The sequence below is a fragment of the Anomaloglossus baeobatrachus genome, chromosome 2 (genome assembly GCF_048569485.1).
Source record: "Anomaloglossus baeobatrachus isolate aAnoBae1 chromosome 2, aAnoBae1.hap1, whole genome shotgun sequence".
Classification (NCBI taxonomy): domain Eukaryota; kingdom Metazoa; phylum Chordata; class Amphibia; order Anura; family Aromobatidae; genus Anomaloglossus; species Anomaloglossus baeobatrachus.
This window is the reverse complement of record NC_134354.1, coordinates 500219201-500239632: the sequence shown is the minus strand read 5'-3', so window position 1 is coordinate 500239632 and position 20432 is coordinate 500219201. Positions and strand designations below refer to the sequence as shown.

At 41.5% G+C, this 20432-nt stretch overlaps 1 protein-coding gene across 9 annotated transcripts in view; it reads left to right on the top strand.

Annotated features, from left to right (window-relative positions):
• DMD (dystrophin) overlaps window positions 1–20432 on the top strand; it is a 4177531-nt gene that overhangs the window by 2711461 nt on the left and 1445638 nt on the right. For all 9 annotated transcript variants that reach the window (XM_075336500.1, XM_075336497.1, XM_075336505.1 and 6 more), the window contains one exon: window positions 15493–15657. In XM_075336500.1, coding sequence (XP_075192615.1) covers window positions 15493–15657 — 165 coding nt within the window. The remainder of the gene's footprint in view (window positions 1–15492; window positions 15658–20432) is intronic.

Genomic DNA, 20432 nt, shown 5'->3' with positions numbered 1-20432 from the left:
AGTGGGGTCCTCTCTCAGCTGTAAAGAGTAAATTCTCAAGACTAGTGGGATCCTCTCTTTCTCGCCTGTAAACTGTAAGCCCTTATGGTCAGTGGGGTCCTCTCTCAGCCGTAAAGAGTAAATTCTCATGGATAGGGGGATCCTCTCTTTTTCGCCTGTAAACTGTAAGCTCTTATAGTCAGTGGGGTCCTCTCTCAGCTGTAAAGAGTAAATTCTTATGGATAGTGGGATCCTCTCTTTCTCGCCTGTAAACTGTAAGCTCTTATGGTCAGTGGGGTTCTCGATCTCACCTGTAAAGGGTAAGCTCTTATGATTAGCCGAGTCTTCTCTTTTTTTTTGCCTGTAAAGCATAAGCTCTTATAGTCTCTCTCTCTCTCTCCTCTTCCTCATGTGTAATTTCTAAGCCATTACAAGATTTACAGTATTAAGATTTCTGCAAATTTATTAGCTGTGAAACTAATTTTTTGTGAATTTCCAAAGATCCATTCACCTCTAAGTGTGTCAGCCCTTAGCGTGAGCTGTACATTTCTAATAGTTATAACTTGACCAAGCGCATTAAACCCTTAAACATCACAATTGTCTGCTCTTCTGTAAAACAGAGGAAAAGATTACCCCATAAAGGACTGCTTAGGAATTTCGGAACGTTGATGACTATGTGTTACAACTAAAGATGAGTGAATCAAGCAAAATTTGAGTTTGTATATTTTTATATATATTTATATATATATTTATATATATATATATATATATATATATATATTTCTGGGAAATTTGGTTCATAAAGAAGGAATTCCCTGCAAACCTATGAAAAAAATGTCCTTATACTAAATTTACTGTTCGCCTCTCTGGTCCTGCTAATCCTAAAGCCCGCTTTACACACTATAATATATCTTACGGTGTGTCGGCGGGGTCATGTCACAAGTGGTGGGATCTTTAGGACTTGCTCATCTCCGCCCCTCCGCTTCTATTGGCCGGCTGCCGCGTGACGTCGCTGTGACGCCGAACGTCCCTCCCACTCCAGGAAGTGGACTTTGCTGCCCACATCGAGGTCGTATGGACAGGTAAGTACGTGTGACGGGGTTAATCGTTTGTGCGGCACATTCAACAAAACTGAACGTGCCGCACATACAATGGGGGCGGTTACGAATGCATACGATATCGTATGCAAAATCGGAACATTTAAAGCAGGCTTAACTGATTCTAGCCATGAATGCTGAAATCCCCAAGCCTCTCACAGTGAGGTCATAGGTCAAGATGTGCCATGTGCGACTTGACCTTGCGCAGAACTGACAAGGCCTCATCAGAGCTAGAAGTCCCAGTGTGAGAGACCCTTGGATTTCATTGCTTTCTGTGGAGATCAGAAGATGCAACAAGGATCAGATGGGTTACAACGAGGAATAGAGAGGCTGGAGAGCTAAGGGGTGAGGTGAGCATATGGATTTTTCTTTATTTTTTAACCATTTGAATCCAGAAAACTGGAGGCTACATTCTGCCATTATTCTCAATGCGCAGAAGAAAATTGCCAAAAATCTGCATATCGGCGAATTTGATGTTTTTATTAATTTTATTGTGGGGTAAGTACAATGCTTTAATTGGTTCACTTCTCATTGCATTTTTCATGGAGTTGTAGTGATCAAAAACTCAAAATTCTGGCAATTTCAATTTGACAGGTCACAATCTTTGCAGGACAAGATGACATTTTTAGTGATACCATTGTTACCCAAATTTTTGTCAAGTTGTGGTGTGCCTTTTTTCTATGGCATTAGTAGTATGGGTTATGGTATAGCTTGAGTCACTATGGATCTGGCAATAGAAAACAGGTACTTTGATCTATTTTGGTTTTTACATAGGTGCAGAGAACTTGTTTCTGAGCCACAATATGTTTCAATTGAATGTGTAATCAAAGTCAGGCATTCAACTGAAACAAAGTGCTCCCATCAGCATCCCCCTATACTGTGTCGCAATCATCAGGGGAGCTCTGGTGCATTCCAACCATATAATACAGCTTCAGGGTCAGCATGCGGCCCACAGGCCACGTGTTTGAGACCTCTGCTGTAGATAGTAAAAAGCACTGTCTTATATGTTGCCTAGGCTTAATCTGGACACTATAAAACTTTTCACATGACAATCATGTAGTCATTTAGTTCGCTTCCAGTTGTTATAGCAATCCATCGGTTCCATGCTATTGTGTAGCAGGGACATCAATGGTCATACGAACTGATGTTCGAGCCAGACTGTGGCACTTAAATTCCACCATCAGCAATTGACAGTAGCATTTATGAGGTTAACAGCACAGCAGCACTGTAAGAGGCAGATGCCAGCTCTAGGAAGGATATATCCATTATGGTAGTTTGAGAGATTAAGTCAATTTAGTCTATATTTTTTACAGGACAAGTTATATATTTTAATAGTACCATATTAGACTAGCTATAAAGTGTTGAAAACTTACCATTTTTATCTTTTTATTTTTTCAATGAAAATTTGTGGCAATGTAAATTTTTTAATGGAGCATTATAACGGGTTTCATTATTTGTTTCCTTTTTAATATTTTGAAACATTTCAAATCAGACTGTACTTGGATGATACAGAGAAACTTTTTTCTTTAATTTTCCTACGGATTCCACTCCGATCAAACTTTGATCAGAGGCTGATTAGTTTAATCTGACCTTTTTTCTCAGAAGAAGAAAAATGATAGAAATCGGTTCTGTTTTCAAAACGTCTGTCTAAATCCAAAGTAATATATTAAATGGCACATGAGCAACAGAGAGAGAATGAGCTATAACTAGAGCTTGTCTCACTATGTGTGCGAGAAAGTAGAAACATCTAAATGTCTCAAATGACCAGCACGTCACTAGTATTATACCAACATTAACCCATCCACTTCTGAAGTTTTTATTGACTCAAGTTACAAAAAAAGGCAAATTAAATTGGTATTTTAGTTTAGAAAAGACATTGTACGAATATATACATTAAGTAATTTAGAGTTAATAAAGGGTTGCTGTTTTTAGGACCCTCATCTTCTGGCCAGAGTACAAATTAGTTCTAAAAGGCGGTCTGATGTCACTTTCACTCTATGGCACATTTCGACTAATCTGTATCCTACCTTGCTCAATACACTTGTATTGATTGAGGCCGCACCCATCTAGTCAGCACGTGGCCGCATATATGCAAGTTGAATACTTGTGATCCAATGACCACCCGCTCCTGGTGTCGGCACTGAAGAATCCACACATTGTGCAGTGCGCACGATGTGAAGATTCATAAGTCTGCAGTCACATAGAGGGACTACAGACTTTTAGCCTAAAGCGGGCTTTACACGCTACAATATATCTAACGATGTGTTGGCGGGGTCACGTCGTAAGTGATGCACATCCGGCATCGTTAGTGATATTGTAGTGTGTGAAACCTACGTGCGATTGTGATTGAACGAATAAACGTTGATCGCATACACGTCATTCAAAACCTAAAAATTGAACGTTGGGTTGTTTAATGTTCCCGAGGCAGCACACATTGCAGTATGTGACACCCAGGGAACGATGAACTGCAGCTTACCTGCGTCCCGCAGCTCCCGCCGCCTATGTGGAGGGAAGAAGGTGGTCAGGATGTTTGCGTCCCGCTCATCTCCGCCCCTCCGCTTCTATTGCCCGGCTGCCGTGTGACGTCGCTGTGACGCCGAACGTCCCTCCCACTCCAAGAAGTGGATGTTCGCCGCCCACATCGAAGTCGTATGGTAGGTAAGTACATGTGACGGCAATTAATTGTTTATGAGACACGGGCAACAAATTGAACGTGCCGCACATACGATGGGGGCGTGTCACATCGCATACGATATCATATTAATTGTAAGGTATAAAGCAGGCTTTAGACTGGACAACCCCTTGGAAAAGAGAGCAGTTAAATATGCTTCTAAAAACTACTCTATGTAGGCAAACTGTATCTGTAATTGGAGGTGATCGAAAGCAATAAGTAGTACTAGATAATTAATTTTTGGCTTCTAGAAACCATTCACAGCTTTTTCATGAACTTTGTATATACATATTTTTATTTCTTTCTGCATTGCTTAATGTTCATATGCTAAAAAAGTAAAATTCTGCATTTTATTTGCCTGTGGCTAAGGGCAAACTATTTGTTTCTTTGGATGCACACCATTAATTGCAACATTAACAATTAAATTCTGTCATACATTATGCATAGCATATATTAAATGAAGAGCTGTTCATTCCTTCACAAGTTCATCAGTTACATTAGAAAACTTTTATGACAATAAATAGCAAGCTCAAGAATGTACTGATGAAGAACATTATTTGTTTTTATGCTGAGAAGATAAAAATATGAGAAAAATAAACATGGCTTCCTAAAATCCCTATCCTAAAATTCTAGATTGAACAGTTAATGACACCCTGAACCTCTATAATGTTGTACATACTCTTTCTTCTATCTCCAGTAAAAGCCGTACACTAGATAATAATGACTCCATCAATTTTCTATTCACCGATGGGGAATCTGACTTGCAGTAGCCTGCTGTGGTCACAATAAAACTCACATTTGATAAATTGTGTCCTTATTCTTACATATAACTGATTTAAAGAGCACCTATCATCAGGTGAAAATTGTCCATTTTTTGCTCTAATTTTATTTTATTCCCATCGCTCCACTGTATATTCTGCCTTTCTTTTTTATAAATCCTCCAGACGGTTTTAGATATATTGGCCTTTTTACTTATTTTTATGGTCTTTTCCATATGGGCATTGCTCACACGATTCTCTGGGGCATGTCTTTTGGCTGCTCTGCATTATTGCCCTGTGAGCAACACCCCCTTGGCAAGCACCAGAAAAAGTACCAACACCAAATAAAAAGGCCCTGAACTGTATGGTGAATTTTAAAATAATGAAAAACAGGATTGGGAATAACAAATAGGCAATATTTAGCCAATTTTGACCTAATTACTCATCATTAAAGTGTGTTCTATAAAATGTAATATTAATGTAATATTTCTAATTTTACTAACAAGTGAAAATCAATGAAAAATTGTCACTTGTCAAAGGTCTTAAGAGTCTATAGTCATTGACAGGTGCATCAAGAAATAACAGAAAAAATGGTTTTATGAATATACATCTGAATGATAATTGGACACTGTTACTAATGAACACTATTTAAAACTCTGATGTGTTTTGTTTTGCCAGGAGGTGTAGTTTGGGTGCAGGAATATGCTGTTGAAATTTCAGCACTAAATGTGCACCTCTTGGCAAACCCCCCCCCCATGGTTTTCTACCTGCAGATACAGGCCTGTGAGTTCACCTGAGGTCAGGTTACCTACGATCACAGGGGAGGACTGTGGGAGCCTCCATCTGTAACTGCAAATAACCTGAGTGATGTCACCACTCATCAAATGGCTCAGTCTCTGCCGTAAGCCTACAACTGGTGATCATGTTCTATGGCTGCCCTCTGTCACTTCATATGTAGTAGAGCTGGAATTGATGTGGAACCTCATGTGGATTATGTTGGTCCTGGGTGTTGTGCGGGTTAATAAAGGGGTGAAAGAGGGTGGGTTTTTTGTATTTTATTTTGAATAAGTGATAATTTGGGTGATTGTGTTTTTTTCTTTACACTTACAGATTAGTAATGGAGTGTTTTATAGATGACTCTTCATTACTAATCTAGTGCTTAGTGGCAGCTGTGAGCTGTTATTAACCCCTTATTACCCGATTACCACCACACTAGGGCAATCAGGGAGAGCCAGGTAAAGTTCTAGGATTAGCACATCTAATGGAAACAACAATCCTTGGCGGGTGCAGGCTGCTATTATTAGGCTGGGTGGGCCCAATAAGCATGGGTCTCCCCAACCTGAGAATACCAGCCCCCAGCTGTCAGACTTCATCATGGCTGGCTATCAAAATTGGGGGGACTGCACACAGTTTTTTTTAAATTATTTATTTATTTTTTTTAACCTTAGAAACATGGTTCCTCTTATTTTGATAAACAACCAAGACAAGCACACGACTGGGGGCTACAGCCTGTAGCCGTATGCTTTATCTGTACTAGTTTTCATAATACAAGAGGACCCTACGACAATTTATTTTAAAATGTATTTATTTTTACTCCAATCTACAGTGACTCGCAGACAGGGTCCGTGATTGCAAGCAGTCAGACTCTCTGTCACATAGGCTGGGGACGCTGTCTGGCTGCAACTTATCACAGACGCCAGGATTGCTTGTGGGTGGGGGAAGCAGTGAAAATGTTTGAGGCTAATGAGTGGCCCCAGAAGAAGATTGAGTGGTGAGGAGCAGTTACAGCCATGGCAAAGACTCGGTAAGTATAGCGCACTAGCTATATTTTTCTTTTTTTTTATTTTTGTTTCCCAAGTTGCCGGATCTGTATCATCAGCTGGAGTTCCCTGAGAACTCCATGCCCAGGCCCAGCACGTTGGGTGGCATAAAAGGGAAAATTAAAGATTTCATAATATATCTTTTTAATACCTACAGTAGTAACATACAAGAGAAGTGAGCTACATTTTTCAATTTTTCATTTAAATCATCAGATTGCAAGGTATTTGTGATACAGTTCTTTATTCCATGTGAAAAAATGACAGTCTATAATATTATCAACATTTAACTGAAGTGTAGACTCGAGATGGCTTTAACTGTTAGTGTTAGCTATAAATTATAGCTTTTGTAGTTTTTACCATGCAAATTGCAAGAAAAACTATAAATCTGGGATGAACACTATTCACTCTCTTTAATGTGCTCCTATTATAAGCAGTCAGAAAGCTGTACTTAGACAAAGTTATAATTGAGGAAGCAAAACAAAGTATATTTTATTTGTTGCCCTGACTTCCATTCTGCTTCTTTTGTCATTTTTGCAGTTGCCACGGTAACCATCATTGCTTTTCTGTCAGACAGATTTAGATTCACTCTCTTCTGTAAATAACTTATGGTCGAGGATTAGTACGATGGCACTCGTCAATAGCACCTCATGTCCATGACACAATAATATAGCACTGATGTTTTCTTAAATTAGAATTGCTAGAAAAGGAAGGCAATAGTCGCTGATGTGTTAGATTGTTCATGCATTGAGGGGCAATGGCTAGGTTTAGTGTTGTTATGTGAGCATGATTAAATGAGTTTTCTTTCAGATAAATTCTCTGCTATTCTTTCTAAGGGCATAAACTGGAAGCCGTACATAAAAATCCCAGTGATCAATGACTTGGCATTCATACAGAGATTACTATTTTGGTTTGGGGAAAATAAAAGCTCACTGTTGCATCCTCTTAAGCCAGCTTTACACCTTACAATTAGGTGTGCGATCTCGTATGCGATGTGACACGCCCAGGTCGCATATGCGATTGAATGAGATTGCACGTAGGTCGTTCATTTGCTGTCACACGTGCGTTAGTAGTCTATGTTAAATTGATCAATTTTGTGTGCGATCCTTTAGATCATGTGTTCTGTGACGTATGCATTGGGCACCCTTTTTTTTTTTTTTAATTTATTTACTTGCCAAGCGTGTGTAATGTGTAGGGATGCGTTTTTACTATGTCATCTGCCATTCAGCTCTGCTACATGGCCGCTGACAACAGACACAGACAGCCATGTAGCAGAGCTGAATGGCAGATGAAAGCAGACACAGACAGAGCCGCACTGTCAGAATGAACTCGGGTGAACCTCACCCGACTTCATTGTCATGCTGCGGCTCTGTCTGTGTCGCGTCCTGATTAGTGGTAACCTATGAAGGACTCACCGGTGACCGCTAAACTCCTGAGTAAGTGAATTGAGCAGCCCTCTCTCATACTCACCGATCCCCGGCTCTGCACGGCATTCACACTGCTCCGGCGGCTTTTACTGTTTTGAAAAAGCCGGCCGCCCATTAAACAATCTCATATTCCCTGCTTTCCCCGCCCACCGGCGCCTATGATTGGTTACAGTGAGACACGCCCCCACGCTGAGTGACAGGTGTCACACTGCACCCAATCACAGCAGCCGGTGGGCGTGTCTATACTGTGCAGTGAAATAAATAATTAAATAATTAAAACAAACGGCGTGCGGTCCCCCCAATTTTAAAACCAGCCAGATAAAGCCATACGGCTGAAGGCTGGTATTCTCAGGATGGGGAGCTCCATGTTATGGGGAGCCCCCCCAGCCTAACAATATCAGTCAGCAGCCGCCCAGAATTGCCGCATACATTAGATGCAACAGTTCTGGGACTGTACCCGGCTCTTCCCGATTTGCCCTGGTGCATTGGCAAATCGGGGTAATAAGGAGTTATTGGCAGCCCATAGCTGCCAATAAGTCCTAGATTAATCATGTCAGGCGTCTCCCCGAGATACCTTCCATGATTAATCTGTAAATTACAGTAAATAAACACACACACGCCCGAAAAAAATCCTTTATTAGAAATAAAAAACACAAACATATACCCTGGTTCACCACTTTAATCAGCCCCAAAAAGCCCTCCTTGTCCGGCGTACTCCAGGATGATGCAGCGTCGCTTCCAGCGCTGCTGCATGGAGGTGACCGGAGCTGCAGAATACACAGCCGCTCCTGTCACCTCCACACAGCTAATGAAGACAGCCGCGCGATCAGCTGAGCTGTCACTGAGGTTACCCGCTGTCACTGGATCCAGCGGTGGATGCAGCGGTGGCCGCGGGTAACCTCAGTGACAGCTCAGCTGATCGCGCTACTCACCGCTGCTCCTCTCACCTCCACGCAGCAACTGAGGTGAGTAGCGCGATCAGCTGAGCTGTCACTGAGGTTACCCGCGGCCACCGCTGCATCCACCACTGGATCCAGTGACAGCGGATAACCTCAGTGACAGCTCAGCTGATCGCGCGGCTGTCTTCATTTGCTGTGTGGAGGTGACCGGAGCGACTGTGTCTGCTGCAGCTCCGGTCACCTCCATGCAGCAGCGCTGGATGCAACGCTGGACCATCCTGGAGTACGCCGGACATTGAGGGCTTTTTGGGGCTGATTAAAGTGGTTAACCAGGGTATATGTTTGTGTTTTTTATTTCTAATAAAGGATTTTTTCGGGCGTGTGTGTGTTTATTTACTGTAATTTACAGATTAATCATGGAAGGTGTCTCATAGATGCTTAACATGATTAATCTAGGACTTATTGGCAGCTATGGGCTGCCAATAACTCCTTATTACCCCGATTTGCCAACGCACCAGGGCAAAACGGGAAGAGCCGGGTACAGTCCCAGAACTGTTGCATCTAATGTATGCGGCAATTCTGGGCGGCTGTTGGCTGATATTGTTAGGCTGGGGGGCTCCCCATAACGTGGAGCTCCCCATCCTGAGAATACCAGCCTTCAGCCGTATGGCTTTATCTGGCTGGTATTAAAATTGGGGGGACCGCACGCCGTTTTTTTTAATTATTTAATTATTTATTTCACTGCACAGTATAGACACGCCCACCGGCTGCTGTGATTGGGTGCAGTGTGACACCTGTCACTCAGCGTGGGGGCGTGTCTCACTGTAACCAATCATAGGCGCCGGTGGGCGGGGAAAGCAGGGAATACGAGATTGTTTAATGGGCGGCCAGCTTTTTCAAAACAGTAAAAGCCGCCGGAGCAGTGTGAATGCCGTGCAGAGCCGGGCCGGGGATCGGAGATCGGTGAGTATGAGAGAGGGGGTAAGAGGGATAGATTGACATGGACAGAGAGAGAGGGACAGAGATAGTGACGGACTGACAGAGATTAGTGAATGACAGACATTGTGAGGCGCTTCAGAATGCAGCTTTTCAGCTGCGCTCTGAAGCAGACCTTTTTTAAGCTGCGGTGCAGAGCGCACACCTGCGCACATAGCCTCAGACATCAAAATCGTATGAGGGATGTCACACGTTTCAATTGACTAGGTTCATACAACAAAACGTCCAATGTATGAGGAATAAACGACGTGTATGCGATCACCGTATTTTCGTTCAATCTTGATTGCACGTAGGTGTCACACGCAAATACGTCACGAACGATGCAGGATGTGCATCACTTACAACTTGACCCTGACGACGGATTGAAAGATTTATTGAAGCATGTAAAGCAGGCATTAAAGGCATTGAAAAAAAAGCCTTTTACTGTATTTTATAAAATAAGGCTGTATGGACCACGATATCTGATTAGGGGGAGAAGTACAGTGTAGGGGAGCCTGTCACCAACAAAGGCACCATAATATGTACAAAATTATAATATATCTCAGTTAGTAGAGTTTTTCTATTCACTCTAGTTGTAGATTTGATTAACACCATCGGAAAAACAGTAAAAACACAAAAATAAAACAAAAAACTAAGTTAAACCATTGATTGTTTTCAGTACAGATGAGCGAACCTCAGGTTCGAGGCTCGGTGTTCGGTCTCGGAAATGACGTAAAGCCACCCTGTTGAGTATCGCGCTGTGCTGGTGCCTGAGTGCTGTGCAGCATTGTGCACACTGCGGGATGTGTGTGATCGGCTCAGATGTTTTGTTCACAAAGAATTGGAAAAAAAGAAGCACCACCCACCCACTCCCAGAAACGTATTGCTTATGGCCCGTAGCAAAACACTTCCGGAGGTGGGTGGTCAGTGGTTTGTTTTTTTTTTTTCAATTCTCCATGAACAAAACATCTTAGAACACAGAATGTAAGTCAAATCTGAGCTGATCGTACACATCCCCCAGCGCACACAATGCTGCACAGCACTCAGACACTAGCACAGTGTGATACTCACCTGGGTGATTGTCACATCATTTTCTGAACCCGAATACCAAGTCTCGAGCCTCAGGTTGCTCCTCTCTAGTTTTCAGTACTGTTTTTACAGCAAAATGATCTGGCAACATGATTGTTCAGGTCATACCATACTTGTCCAGTTTTTTATTATATTAGTCATGAAAAAAAAAATTCTGAAATTTGTAGAAAAAATTATTTATGCTATCATTTTCTGAGGCCTGTAACTTTTGTTCCTTTCTCTGTCTATGGAGCTGTGTAAGGGCTTGGATTTTTTGTTGATGTTTTTATTTATTGCATTTTTTGATATGCATGATATTTTAATTGTGTTCTATTGCATTTTGTGCAAAAGGGTGATTCCCCCGACCCAAAAAAAGTCATTTCAGGTATATTAAATTTTTTTTATACTTTTTGGCATCTAAAATATGGTTTAAATCAGTTTATATTTTGACAGATCAGACTTTTTTTACACACTTTAAAATGAAATGTGTGTTTTTTTTACTTTAAATGTATTTATTTATTTTTAAAGGAGAAGACAGAGTTGATATAAACTTTTATGGACAGATTTTTTTTCACTATATTTTTTGTTTTTACTTGCACTTAGGTAACTGAGGTTACAGGAAGATGTTGGATATATAATAGCTAGCATCTTATTAGTACTGTATGAAGCCGAATTAGCTCCTGAGTCCTGACCTATGACGAAAATGTACATCACAGGTCATGAAAGATTAAATAAGCCATCAGATATGTTGTTAAGCCTATTATTTTTAGTGTTGAACAGTTCAAATTTTGCCCTCTTCTAAATGAAGATGAGAATGAGATTTTAATACATAGTTCTGGCCATAGGTACATCCTGCATCTTCTTCTTATGAGAAGTAACCCCATACCATGGTGTGCAAAATAGTGTCCCAATGATATGGGGTTCATGTAATTATACCTGAGATTGCCAAATTGTATTACCTTGTAATGCCCCCAGCACTTTCCTTCTCTCTTTACTGGATCCAGTAAAGCTGATTTTATAAAGTTTGGTTTTGCAACAAATGTAGGATTGAAATTAAAGGCTATGTTCACACACTGCATCTTTTCTTAACCACAAAGATGCAGCAGTTTTGTCCCAAAAAAACTCACCCGCGGCAAAAATGCATTAAAAAATGCATGCGTTTTTTAATCTTTTTTGCCGCGTTTTTACAGCATTTTGCCCAATGCGTTTTTTTATTGCCTGCTTTACACGAGACGACCGATTGTGTGATTTCATGATTGATCGTACCCGCCCCCATCGTTTGTGCGTCACGGGCAAATCGCTGCCCGTGTCGCACAAAGTCATGAAACCCCCGTCACACATACTTACCTGCTGGGCGACCTCGCTGTGGGCGGCGAACATCCTCTTCCTAAAGGGGGAGGGACGTTCGGCGTCACAGCGACGTCAAACAGCCACCGGCCAATACAAGCGGAGGGGCGGAGTTGAGCGGGACGTAAACATCCCGCCCACCTCCTTCCTTCCGCTTACCGCCGGGAGCCGTGGGACGCAGGTAAGCTGTGTTCATCGTTCCCAGGGTGTCACATGGAGCAATGTGTGCTACCCCGGGTACGATGAACAACTGGCACCATTTTAATTAAACAATTTTTTAAAACTGAGTGACGAGTACACGACTCACAATTTGTGAGCGATACTGCATCACTCGGAGGTGTCACACGAGACGACGTCGTGAACGATGCCATATGTGCGTCACGAAAACCGTGACCTCGACAATGCATCGCACGATAGCTCGCCTCGTGTAAAGCACCTTTAAGTCAAATCTATTGACTGTAAGGGCTCAAAAATGCTGGAAAAACGCAAAAAGAATTGACATGCTACATCTTCAAAAACGCAGCCAAGATGCAGCCAAAATAATATGCACAGTGTTTACAGCAAAATAGAAATCTCATAGACTTTGCTGGGAGAAGGAAATGCATGCATTTAGGTGCATCTTTGTGATCTCAAATATGCACCAAAAACACTGTAAAAGATGCAGCGTGTGAACATAGCCTAAGGGAATCTGTCAGCAGAATTTCACACCCAAAACTATTTATATGCACATATAACAGTTCCAAAGACAAGCCCAGCAATACCTTTATAAAGAAAGCTTGTTCTTCCATTACTGAGAAATCAATATTTTAGTTTGTAAATGACTAATAGATCTGAAACCTCTGTCACTCCAGCTCCCTTCCCCACCCAGTGCTGCGTTCACCTGCTTTAGGCCCCATTCACACGTCAGTGATTCTGGGACGTTTGTGCTTTTTTTTAAACGTACCAGAATCACTGAGATACGCAGACCCATTCTAATGAATGGGTCTGCTCACACGTCAGTGATTTTTCACTGCACGTGTCCCCGTGCAGCGTACCCGCGTGTGCTTGATTGCCGCACGGAGACATGTCCATTTTTTTCTGGCATCACTGATGTTCCACGGACCACGCAGTGGTGTGGTCAGTGAAACACGTGCCAGAAAAAAACGTGCATTTAAAATAATAAACATTTTAACTCACCCGGCGTCCAGCGATGTCCTCTGTCGTGCATATTCATTATGCGCGACACAGCCGACCCGGAAGCAGCTGCTGCGGGGGTCACCGCCGGCCGGATGCAGGGAGCGGGATCGCGGGAGCGATCAGCACCATGGACAGCGGGAGCGGGCGCAGGTGAGTTGATTTCTAAGTGCAATCACGGGCCACGGATAACGGAGCCCGGATTGCACTTAGACAACCCACGTGTGCCGTGATTTACGGCACACGCAGGGACATGTGCGTGTTTTACATGCCAGTGAAAAACGTCACTGTTTTTCACTGACGTGTGAAACGGGCCTTACTAACAGTTTTTATGCTGTGTGATGTCAGACAAAGTAGTTATCAGTCAAGCAGGAGGAGGTGAGCTTGGGATAGAACTGGACTGACAGCAACTTCAAATCTACCTTCTCATTTACATATGATTCAAATGCAGATTTTTCCCTCTTAAATACATACACACTTTGTTTAAATAGCTTTCATCTGAGCTATGATTTGGCTGATCCTTTGTCTAGCAGCTGTATTGCTCACTAGTGCTCCTATCTTTTCCATGAAAAAGCTGCTGTCAGACTCCTCATCTTCCGGGGAAGAGTCTAAGGCCTCCATATACATACAATAATATTGTGAGGTTTGGTCTAAGTTAGTCGAAAGTGCATGATGGCCTTTATAGAGTGGACTTACTTTTAGCTTGATTAAAAGGCAGAACACAACTACTTATTTCCCACTCTCACTCTGTTGCCTCCTCCACAATCAATAGCCAGGAATTATATGTACTCAGTACTTAAGCAACATTTTATATCGCCTTGTGCACAGGATAGACAATGTGTTTGCGTAAGTTTCGTAACTGTTTGTCAGGAAAGGATCAGTCTTAGAGCTCACTCAAACTAGCAATGATTCTCTCATGTAAGATAATCATTATGCAAATGATACATTGGCTCAACTCTGCTCCGAGTGTGAGCCAAGTATTATCCACTGTTCTCCGATTCTCTAGCATGCAAGAATCGAATCGAATGTGGAGGCACTTTAACTGTAAATGTAGCCTATCTGCAAAAAGTTTCCGGAAATAAGTATATTTTCTGGTCTCTAAACTTTTGAGTTGTACTTGAGCTCTCATGGCCACTATACAGGCTCATCAGACCCGGTATTACTTGTACCAGACTTATCAATCACTTTCACTGACAGTTTTGCAGTCTAGGCCCGTAGTAATCCAAACCATTTCCTTGGCTCCTCTGGTATACTCACTGTCACACTGGTAAGTTACTACACTATTAAATATTAGCATCCTCTCTCTATTGTGCTGCAGACTCTCACCCTCACATTTCCCACTTGTCCAACTGTATAGACTCCTACTTTAATCTGCTCATCAGTCCCTTGTCTCAGCAGTGGCTTTTTCTTAACCTGTGGTGCATCTTGGGAAGTGCCATCACCTTTAGCGGATCCGGATATTATTTTCATTCCTGAAGTCAGCCGCCGGACCCGGATTTTGGCGGATTCAATCAACTCTAGTGATAGGCCTCTTTTTAAGCTACTCTTTAGTTACATAACCATTACATTGTTGAGAATATGATCACTCTCCCAAGAAAATGACTTTAACCAATCTAACAAGGGTGAGAAAAGGACAACAAATGAATGTTATCAGTGTTACTATGTATTTACACACCTAACTTATATGTCTATCGTGGTAATGAGATTCTGAACAAAGCTATAAAGTCATTGTTTATTTAAACTATACTATACAAATTAAAGAATACAGCAGCATTCTGTAAACACCAAGATAAATGTGAAGATTGGAGTATACAGTGCTGCTCTATTCTTTTCTTATATATGTGTATTATGTAGTCATAGCAGTTTGCACCTGTTCACACTTGCTTTATTTGTTTTGAGGTGCATGTTAGTTTTTTTTTTTTTACTTAAAATAGACTATGTCATAACATGCAAAACCGACTCTCTTAAACAACATTGTATGGAACCTATAAAACTTATAGAATATATTCTTGTAAAAGATTTGGCAAACGTCAACAAAACAGACTGATACAGAAATTCTAATATTTTTTGCACTTAATATTGTACATTTTAATTTTGTGGATTAGAGTTCTTATTATATTTAGGATATCCAGTACTTATATAATAATAATAATAATAATAATAATAATTGTTATATCTAATATTTAATTATTCAGTATTCAAAATAGACAAAAACGTTTTTCTGCAAGGGGATATGTGAAACAAGAAGCTTGACATATACAATGTGATTGGTTTTTTTTAGGTGTCTAAAGATCTACAAGACAAGCAAAATGAAATTGAAGACCAGTTAAAGAATGTATCTTTATTTGAACTCCAGCTAAATCAGGTGACATTGTGGGTTTCATCTGTGAAAGATCAGTTATCATTTTACAATCAAGTGGGAAGACCAGGAGCCTTTAACATCAAGGTAAGAAGCCCCACTTGTTTTATTTCATGTTACCATATTGAAAGATTGGAAATGTGACAAGTCCTCGATTAAGTATCTTCACATTGCATTCTGTCAAGTCATCGATGAAGCATTTTCGCATTGCAGTCTGTCAAGTAATCGATGAAGCATCTTCCCATTGCAGTCATCTCTTTGTGTTGCCATTAAGGGTATGTGCCCACGATCAGGACAGACCTGCGGGGCCGTGAGTCTCCTCCGCAGGAGAATGCAGTAGACCACAGCTGCTTGTACCCACAATCAGGATTCATTGCGTTTCGATCTCTCACTTGTGTTCTCCCTACGGAAGACGCATGCGATTCTGCAGCAAACAATTGACACACTGCCGTCTGGAATGATGCAACGCAGTTCAGTGTCTGCTGCAGAAAAAAATAAGGACAGTGAGCATGGGATTTCTAGAGATCCCATCCACTATGCTTGTACTGTACAATGCAGCTGAAGCATGCTGCATCCAAACCGCTGCAAACACTGATATTGGGCACGCACCCTAATGCTTACGGCTGTAGGTTAAGTAGCTACTTTACATCATCCTGTTTAAAATCAATGGAGTTTTTTAGTAGTATATATTAAAATCATATTTCTTTCATGTAACACATTTTATAGGAGAGATAGAAACATACTGTTTTCTAGTAGCTGTGGTGATTGGATTTCCATTGATGTTAAAAAGGAAAGATTTAGATCTCACATATAGAGATGAGCGGACCCATTGAAATGTGAGTTCGGCAGGATCAGACAGACTTTAGATAACGTTCAGTTCGGGATCCGGACTTTACCTGAACCCCATTGGAAGTCACTGATTGGCAGTTCAGCTCTCCGCCCACGTGCAGCCAGCCATAAACAGAGCACTTCCGGGAAAAGGTGTTTTTTTCTTTTTTTTTTGTACACTCTGCATCCAATAACATTGATTTTATCCTCAGTGAGAGCAGTTCAAACACTGTAACCAGCTTGTACTGGGCCAAACACACGATGCTCACTGGAGTGGTAATTGTACAGTATGTAAAGTACCTAAACTCCAAACTCAAACACTGATTTTTTTTGTAAAGTCCGTGTTCACTATGAACACCAAACTTTACTATTCGGGTTTGCTTATCTCTACCTAGGTATAAATATAGCAATGTAAATATTCTTGCTGATAAGGCAGGGCATTCCTACCATCAACATCTTTGGGTGGCCTGTTTCCGTGGCATTGTTTGGAATTTTCTGCCATGACACATGTGTTTCATTCACCAGAAATGATGATGATCTAATAATGCATGCCATTGTTTTTCTGCTGAAATTCTCTCTAGTTGACTCAGTCATGACCCAATATTTATCCCCTTCTTCCACATCTTATTTCTAAGATTGGATCACCCTCTGTAAAACAGTTTTTAGTTTATATAAGTGTATTTTTACTTTTGATGCACACAGTTTTTTGTGCTTTGCATTTCAATCCCTGATATGGTTATGAAACAATGTGATAGATTTCATATGCTCTCCAAAAGCACAAAATTAGACCATACAGAAAGAAGCTGCACCAAATTTATCACAGAGGCAAACTCTATGTATGATAAATGTTAGATACTTGTGTCTTCCTTGTGCCACTTCTTACTTTACCCAATTATTTCCTGTAATTACCTGGATCTCGCCATTATTAAAGCTACACTGTTTCATGACTCCATGTACAGTAGCTAGACACTTTCTAAGTGGTGAGGTGTAATAAGTGTCTAAAACACATAACCTTAGCACGCCGCATGTATACCATTTTTTTTCCTTAATTTATGTCAAAGTTTTTTCAAATTCCTGTAGAAAGTCTTGAAATGCACCAAAACATCCCTTTTTAGGACACTATAAAGCGATATCTATATTTGCAACAAAACCTAATGGCATCTAACGGACATCATTGAAGTATAATTGAGTCAGTTAATGTTTTGTGATGCTTTCTGCCATTTTAGAGCTGAATTATGCATTATAATAATTGTTGAACAAGACACAAATGCTGCTTTGTTCCATCAACACAGGGGGATTAAGCTTAAAATGGCAGCACAGCAATGCCCTATGTGGTACTACTGTGTGACACATGGATCATCACTGAAGAACCTTAAGATGCTCATATTAATTTGCTTTAGGATAACACAGACACAAAATTGCAGTTATATTACCACTTTCTAATATATACCTTTATGTTTAATATTGTTCAGTGGAAATAAAGAAACTTTGAAAACCTTTAAGTAAAAACCCTTACTAACCGATCCAATTTTTAGATATTGCATGCTAGACTGCAATAGATTGCCAAACATAGCTCTCGTTATTGCACCTATGCAGCTCAATAGCACAGCATTCATTGCCAGGTATTTTCTTTTGTGTCTTTTGTTTTGTTTGCCGTCATGCAATGTTCTCAGAAGATCATGTAGGGTGGATCATTAAGAAATAGCAGCATGTGATCTAGTAATAAGCATGTTTGTGTGCCCTGATTATATCTTCATTGCCATTTCACTTAACCACGGTACTAGGAGCAATCTGAAGAGGTGGCTCAGCGTGCTGTGAAACACTTATTTGAGGAATGGATCTGTAACAACAAATTGGATGAGTGCTTTTCTTCTTGAGCACTTATTTCTTTTGAATGGGCTCAACTGAATATGTTTAAAGTAAAGATTGTTAAGCTGTGGCTAAGAAAAGTATTTATTTTTTTGTCATTGAATATAACATGAAATGACAACGGCTGAAAAAACTTCAATAAGCCACTTTATATCACTGTAATACATGGGTTTTGAAGACATCTAGTGACATCTTAAAGGGCAACTAAAACTAAAGTTTGTTGTATGGCAAATTTTTTTGGGGTGAATGCAATCTATTGTTCTCTGGCTTTGCGGAGTATTTTGTGGTAAGATGAAGTAGGCTATAGTGCTGTTGAGTGGAATGAAATAATAAAAACAACATTGTGATGCCTGGATGAAACTACAGTCCCAGGATGGCTGATACGGACAGGACAGGTGAGCCGCTCACTAAGCAGGATTCCGAGAACCCTGAAACCCTTTAACCCCTATACAGGGATTTAGAATTACACAGGACCCCGGAGATGACTATCTGTGGAAGGCTGCAGTCCAGATGGGAGTAGTAGCCTGGCAGGGCCAAACCAGGAGATAAAGAACAGGGATAAAATGGGCAGACAAGGGTATAGTCAAGAAATCAGGCAGAAGTCAAAACCAAAGATGGCAGCGAGGAACAAATACAGCAGGCAGGAGAGTAGTCAGAGAACAGGCAGGGCCAAAGCAAGAATCAATAATCAGAGTAGGGAAAACTAGAGTCTAGCAGAAATACAATCTATATCTGGCAATGGCTAGCAAACAGGAGAGGGGATTAAAAGGGTGTGGTGTCTTCCTATTGGCTGTACCTGAATGGTGGTAACTTCAGCTGGAAGACACACATTACCTACACTCAGACAGTGGTACTGCAAGTGCCAGGGAAACCTAGCCTAGTGGATGAGCAGAGCCACTGCCCACCAGAGCAAATGGTACTGACTCCTCTCCTATCACCAGCACAGTCCATGGCGGGAATACGGCGGTGCCTGGTGACTGAAGCAGAAGTCACAGTAGCGGACTCTGGTGAGGACGTGAAAAACATCTTATGACAATTCTTTTTGAGGGTAAATGGGGTGAATGCAATTTACTGTTCTCTAGAAGTGTGAAACATTTTGAGCTCAGTTAAAGTAGATTATTGTTACGGGTCGTCGGTGAGGCTCTTGCGGCTGAGGCTAAGTCCTGTAGTGGGGCTTCTGAGCATGTGCGAGCTTGCAAGCAGGCTTTTTGTTCTAAGTCACCTTTTGCCTCTTCTGAGCATGCTCACCACATGGCGATCGTCGATTGGTCGTGAACTGGGATCACATGACTATGAAGTGTCGGCTTCTGATTGGCCGCGAGTGACGTTATCGCTGATGCGTGATCACATGACGATGACATACTGTCTGGTGATTGGCCGTGGGTGACATCATCGCTAACACGGGCTCACATGACCATGACATGTTGGCTGCTGATTGGCCGCGGGTGACGTCATTCTTGACGAACTTCTTGATGATTGGTGGATTAAACTTGGAGCTCCTCCATCTTGTGGGAGGTGCTTCATCTATAAAGATCCCCGCAGCACGCTGTTCGGCGCTCAGTCATTCTTGGTGCATTCATGGGGTAGACGCCTCATGTATGATGTCCAATACTACCCGCTTCCTTGCATTTTAGTGGAACGGGTTAGGTAGGGTCTCAGTACCACCTAGTATTATACTATATCCCGCTTCCATCTACCTTAGTGGAGCAGGGTTAGACAGGGCCATCACTCACTGCTCTCAGTGTCTCTCGAGTTCGTCTGTGTGGATAGCATAGAGAGCACACTGACTCCCTCTGTGTGGTTAGCACAAGAAGTGCAGGCAGGGACTATCACTAAACCTAAGCAGTATGGATAGTACTGTTTGCACACACATCAGTGAAAGTAACACTGGTATCAGTTAGTGGACAGCGGTTGGGGTAACCATTCGCCTATGCTTTGTAGTTTCTGTAATTAGGTAGGAGCTACAAGTCCACTCTCCATATTATTTGCATTCACACACCTGCTGCACTATTAGTTACAATTCCTCTGTGAAGTAACAGAGGAGTTGGTTGGTGGACAGCGGTTGGGGCACCATCGGCATATGCTTTGTAGTTCCTGTAATTGGGCAGGAGCTACAGGTCCACCCTTCTTATCATTTTGGCATTTGCCGTGTCTCTGTGAGTTAA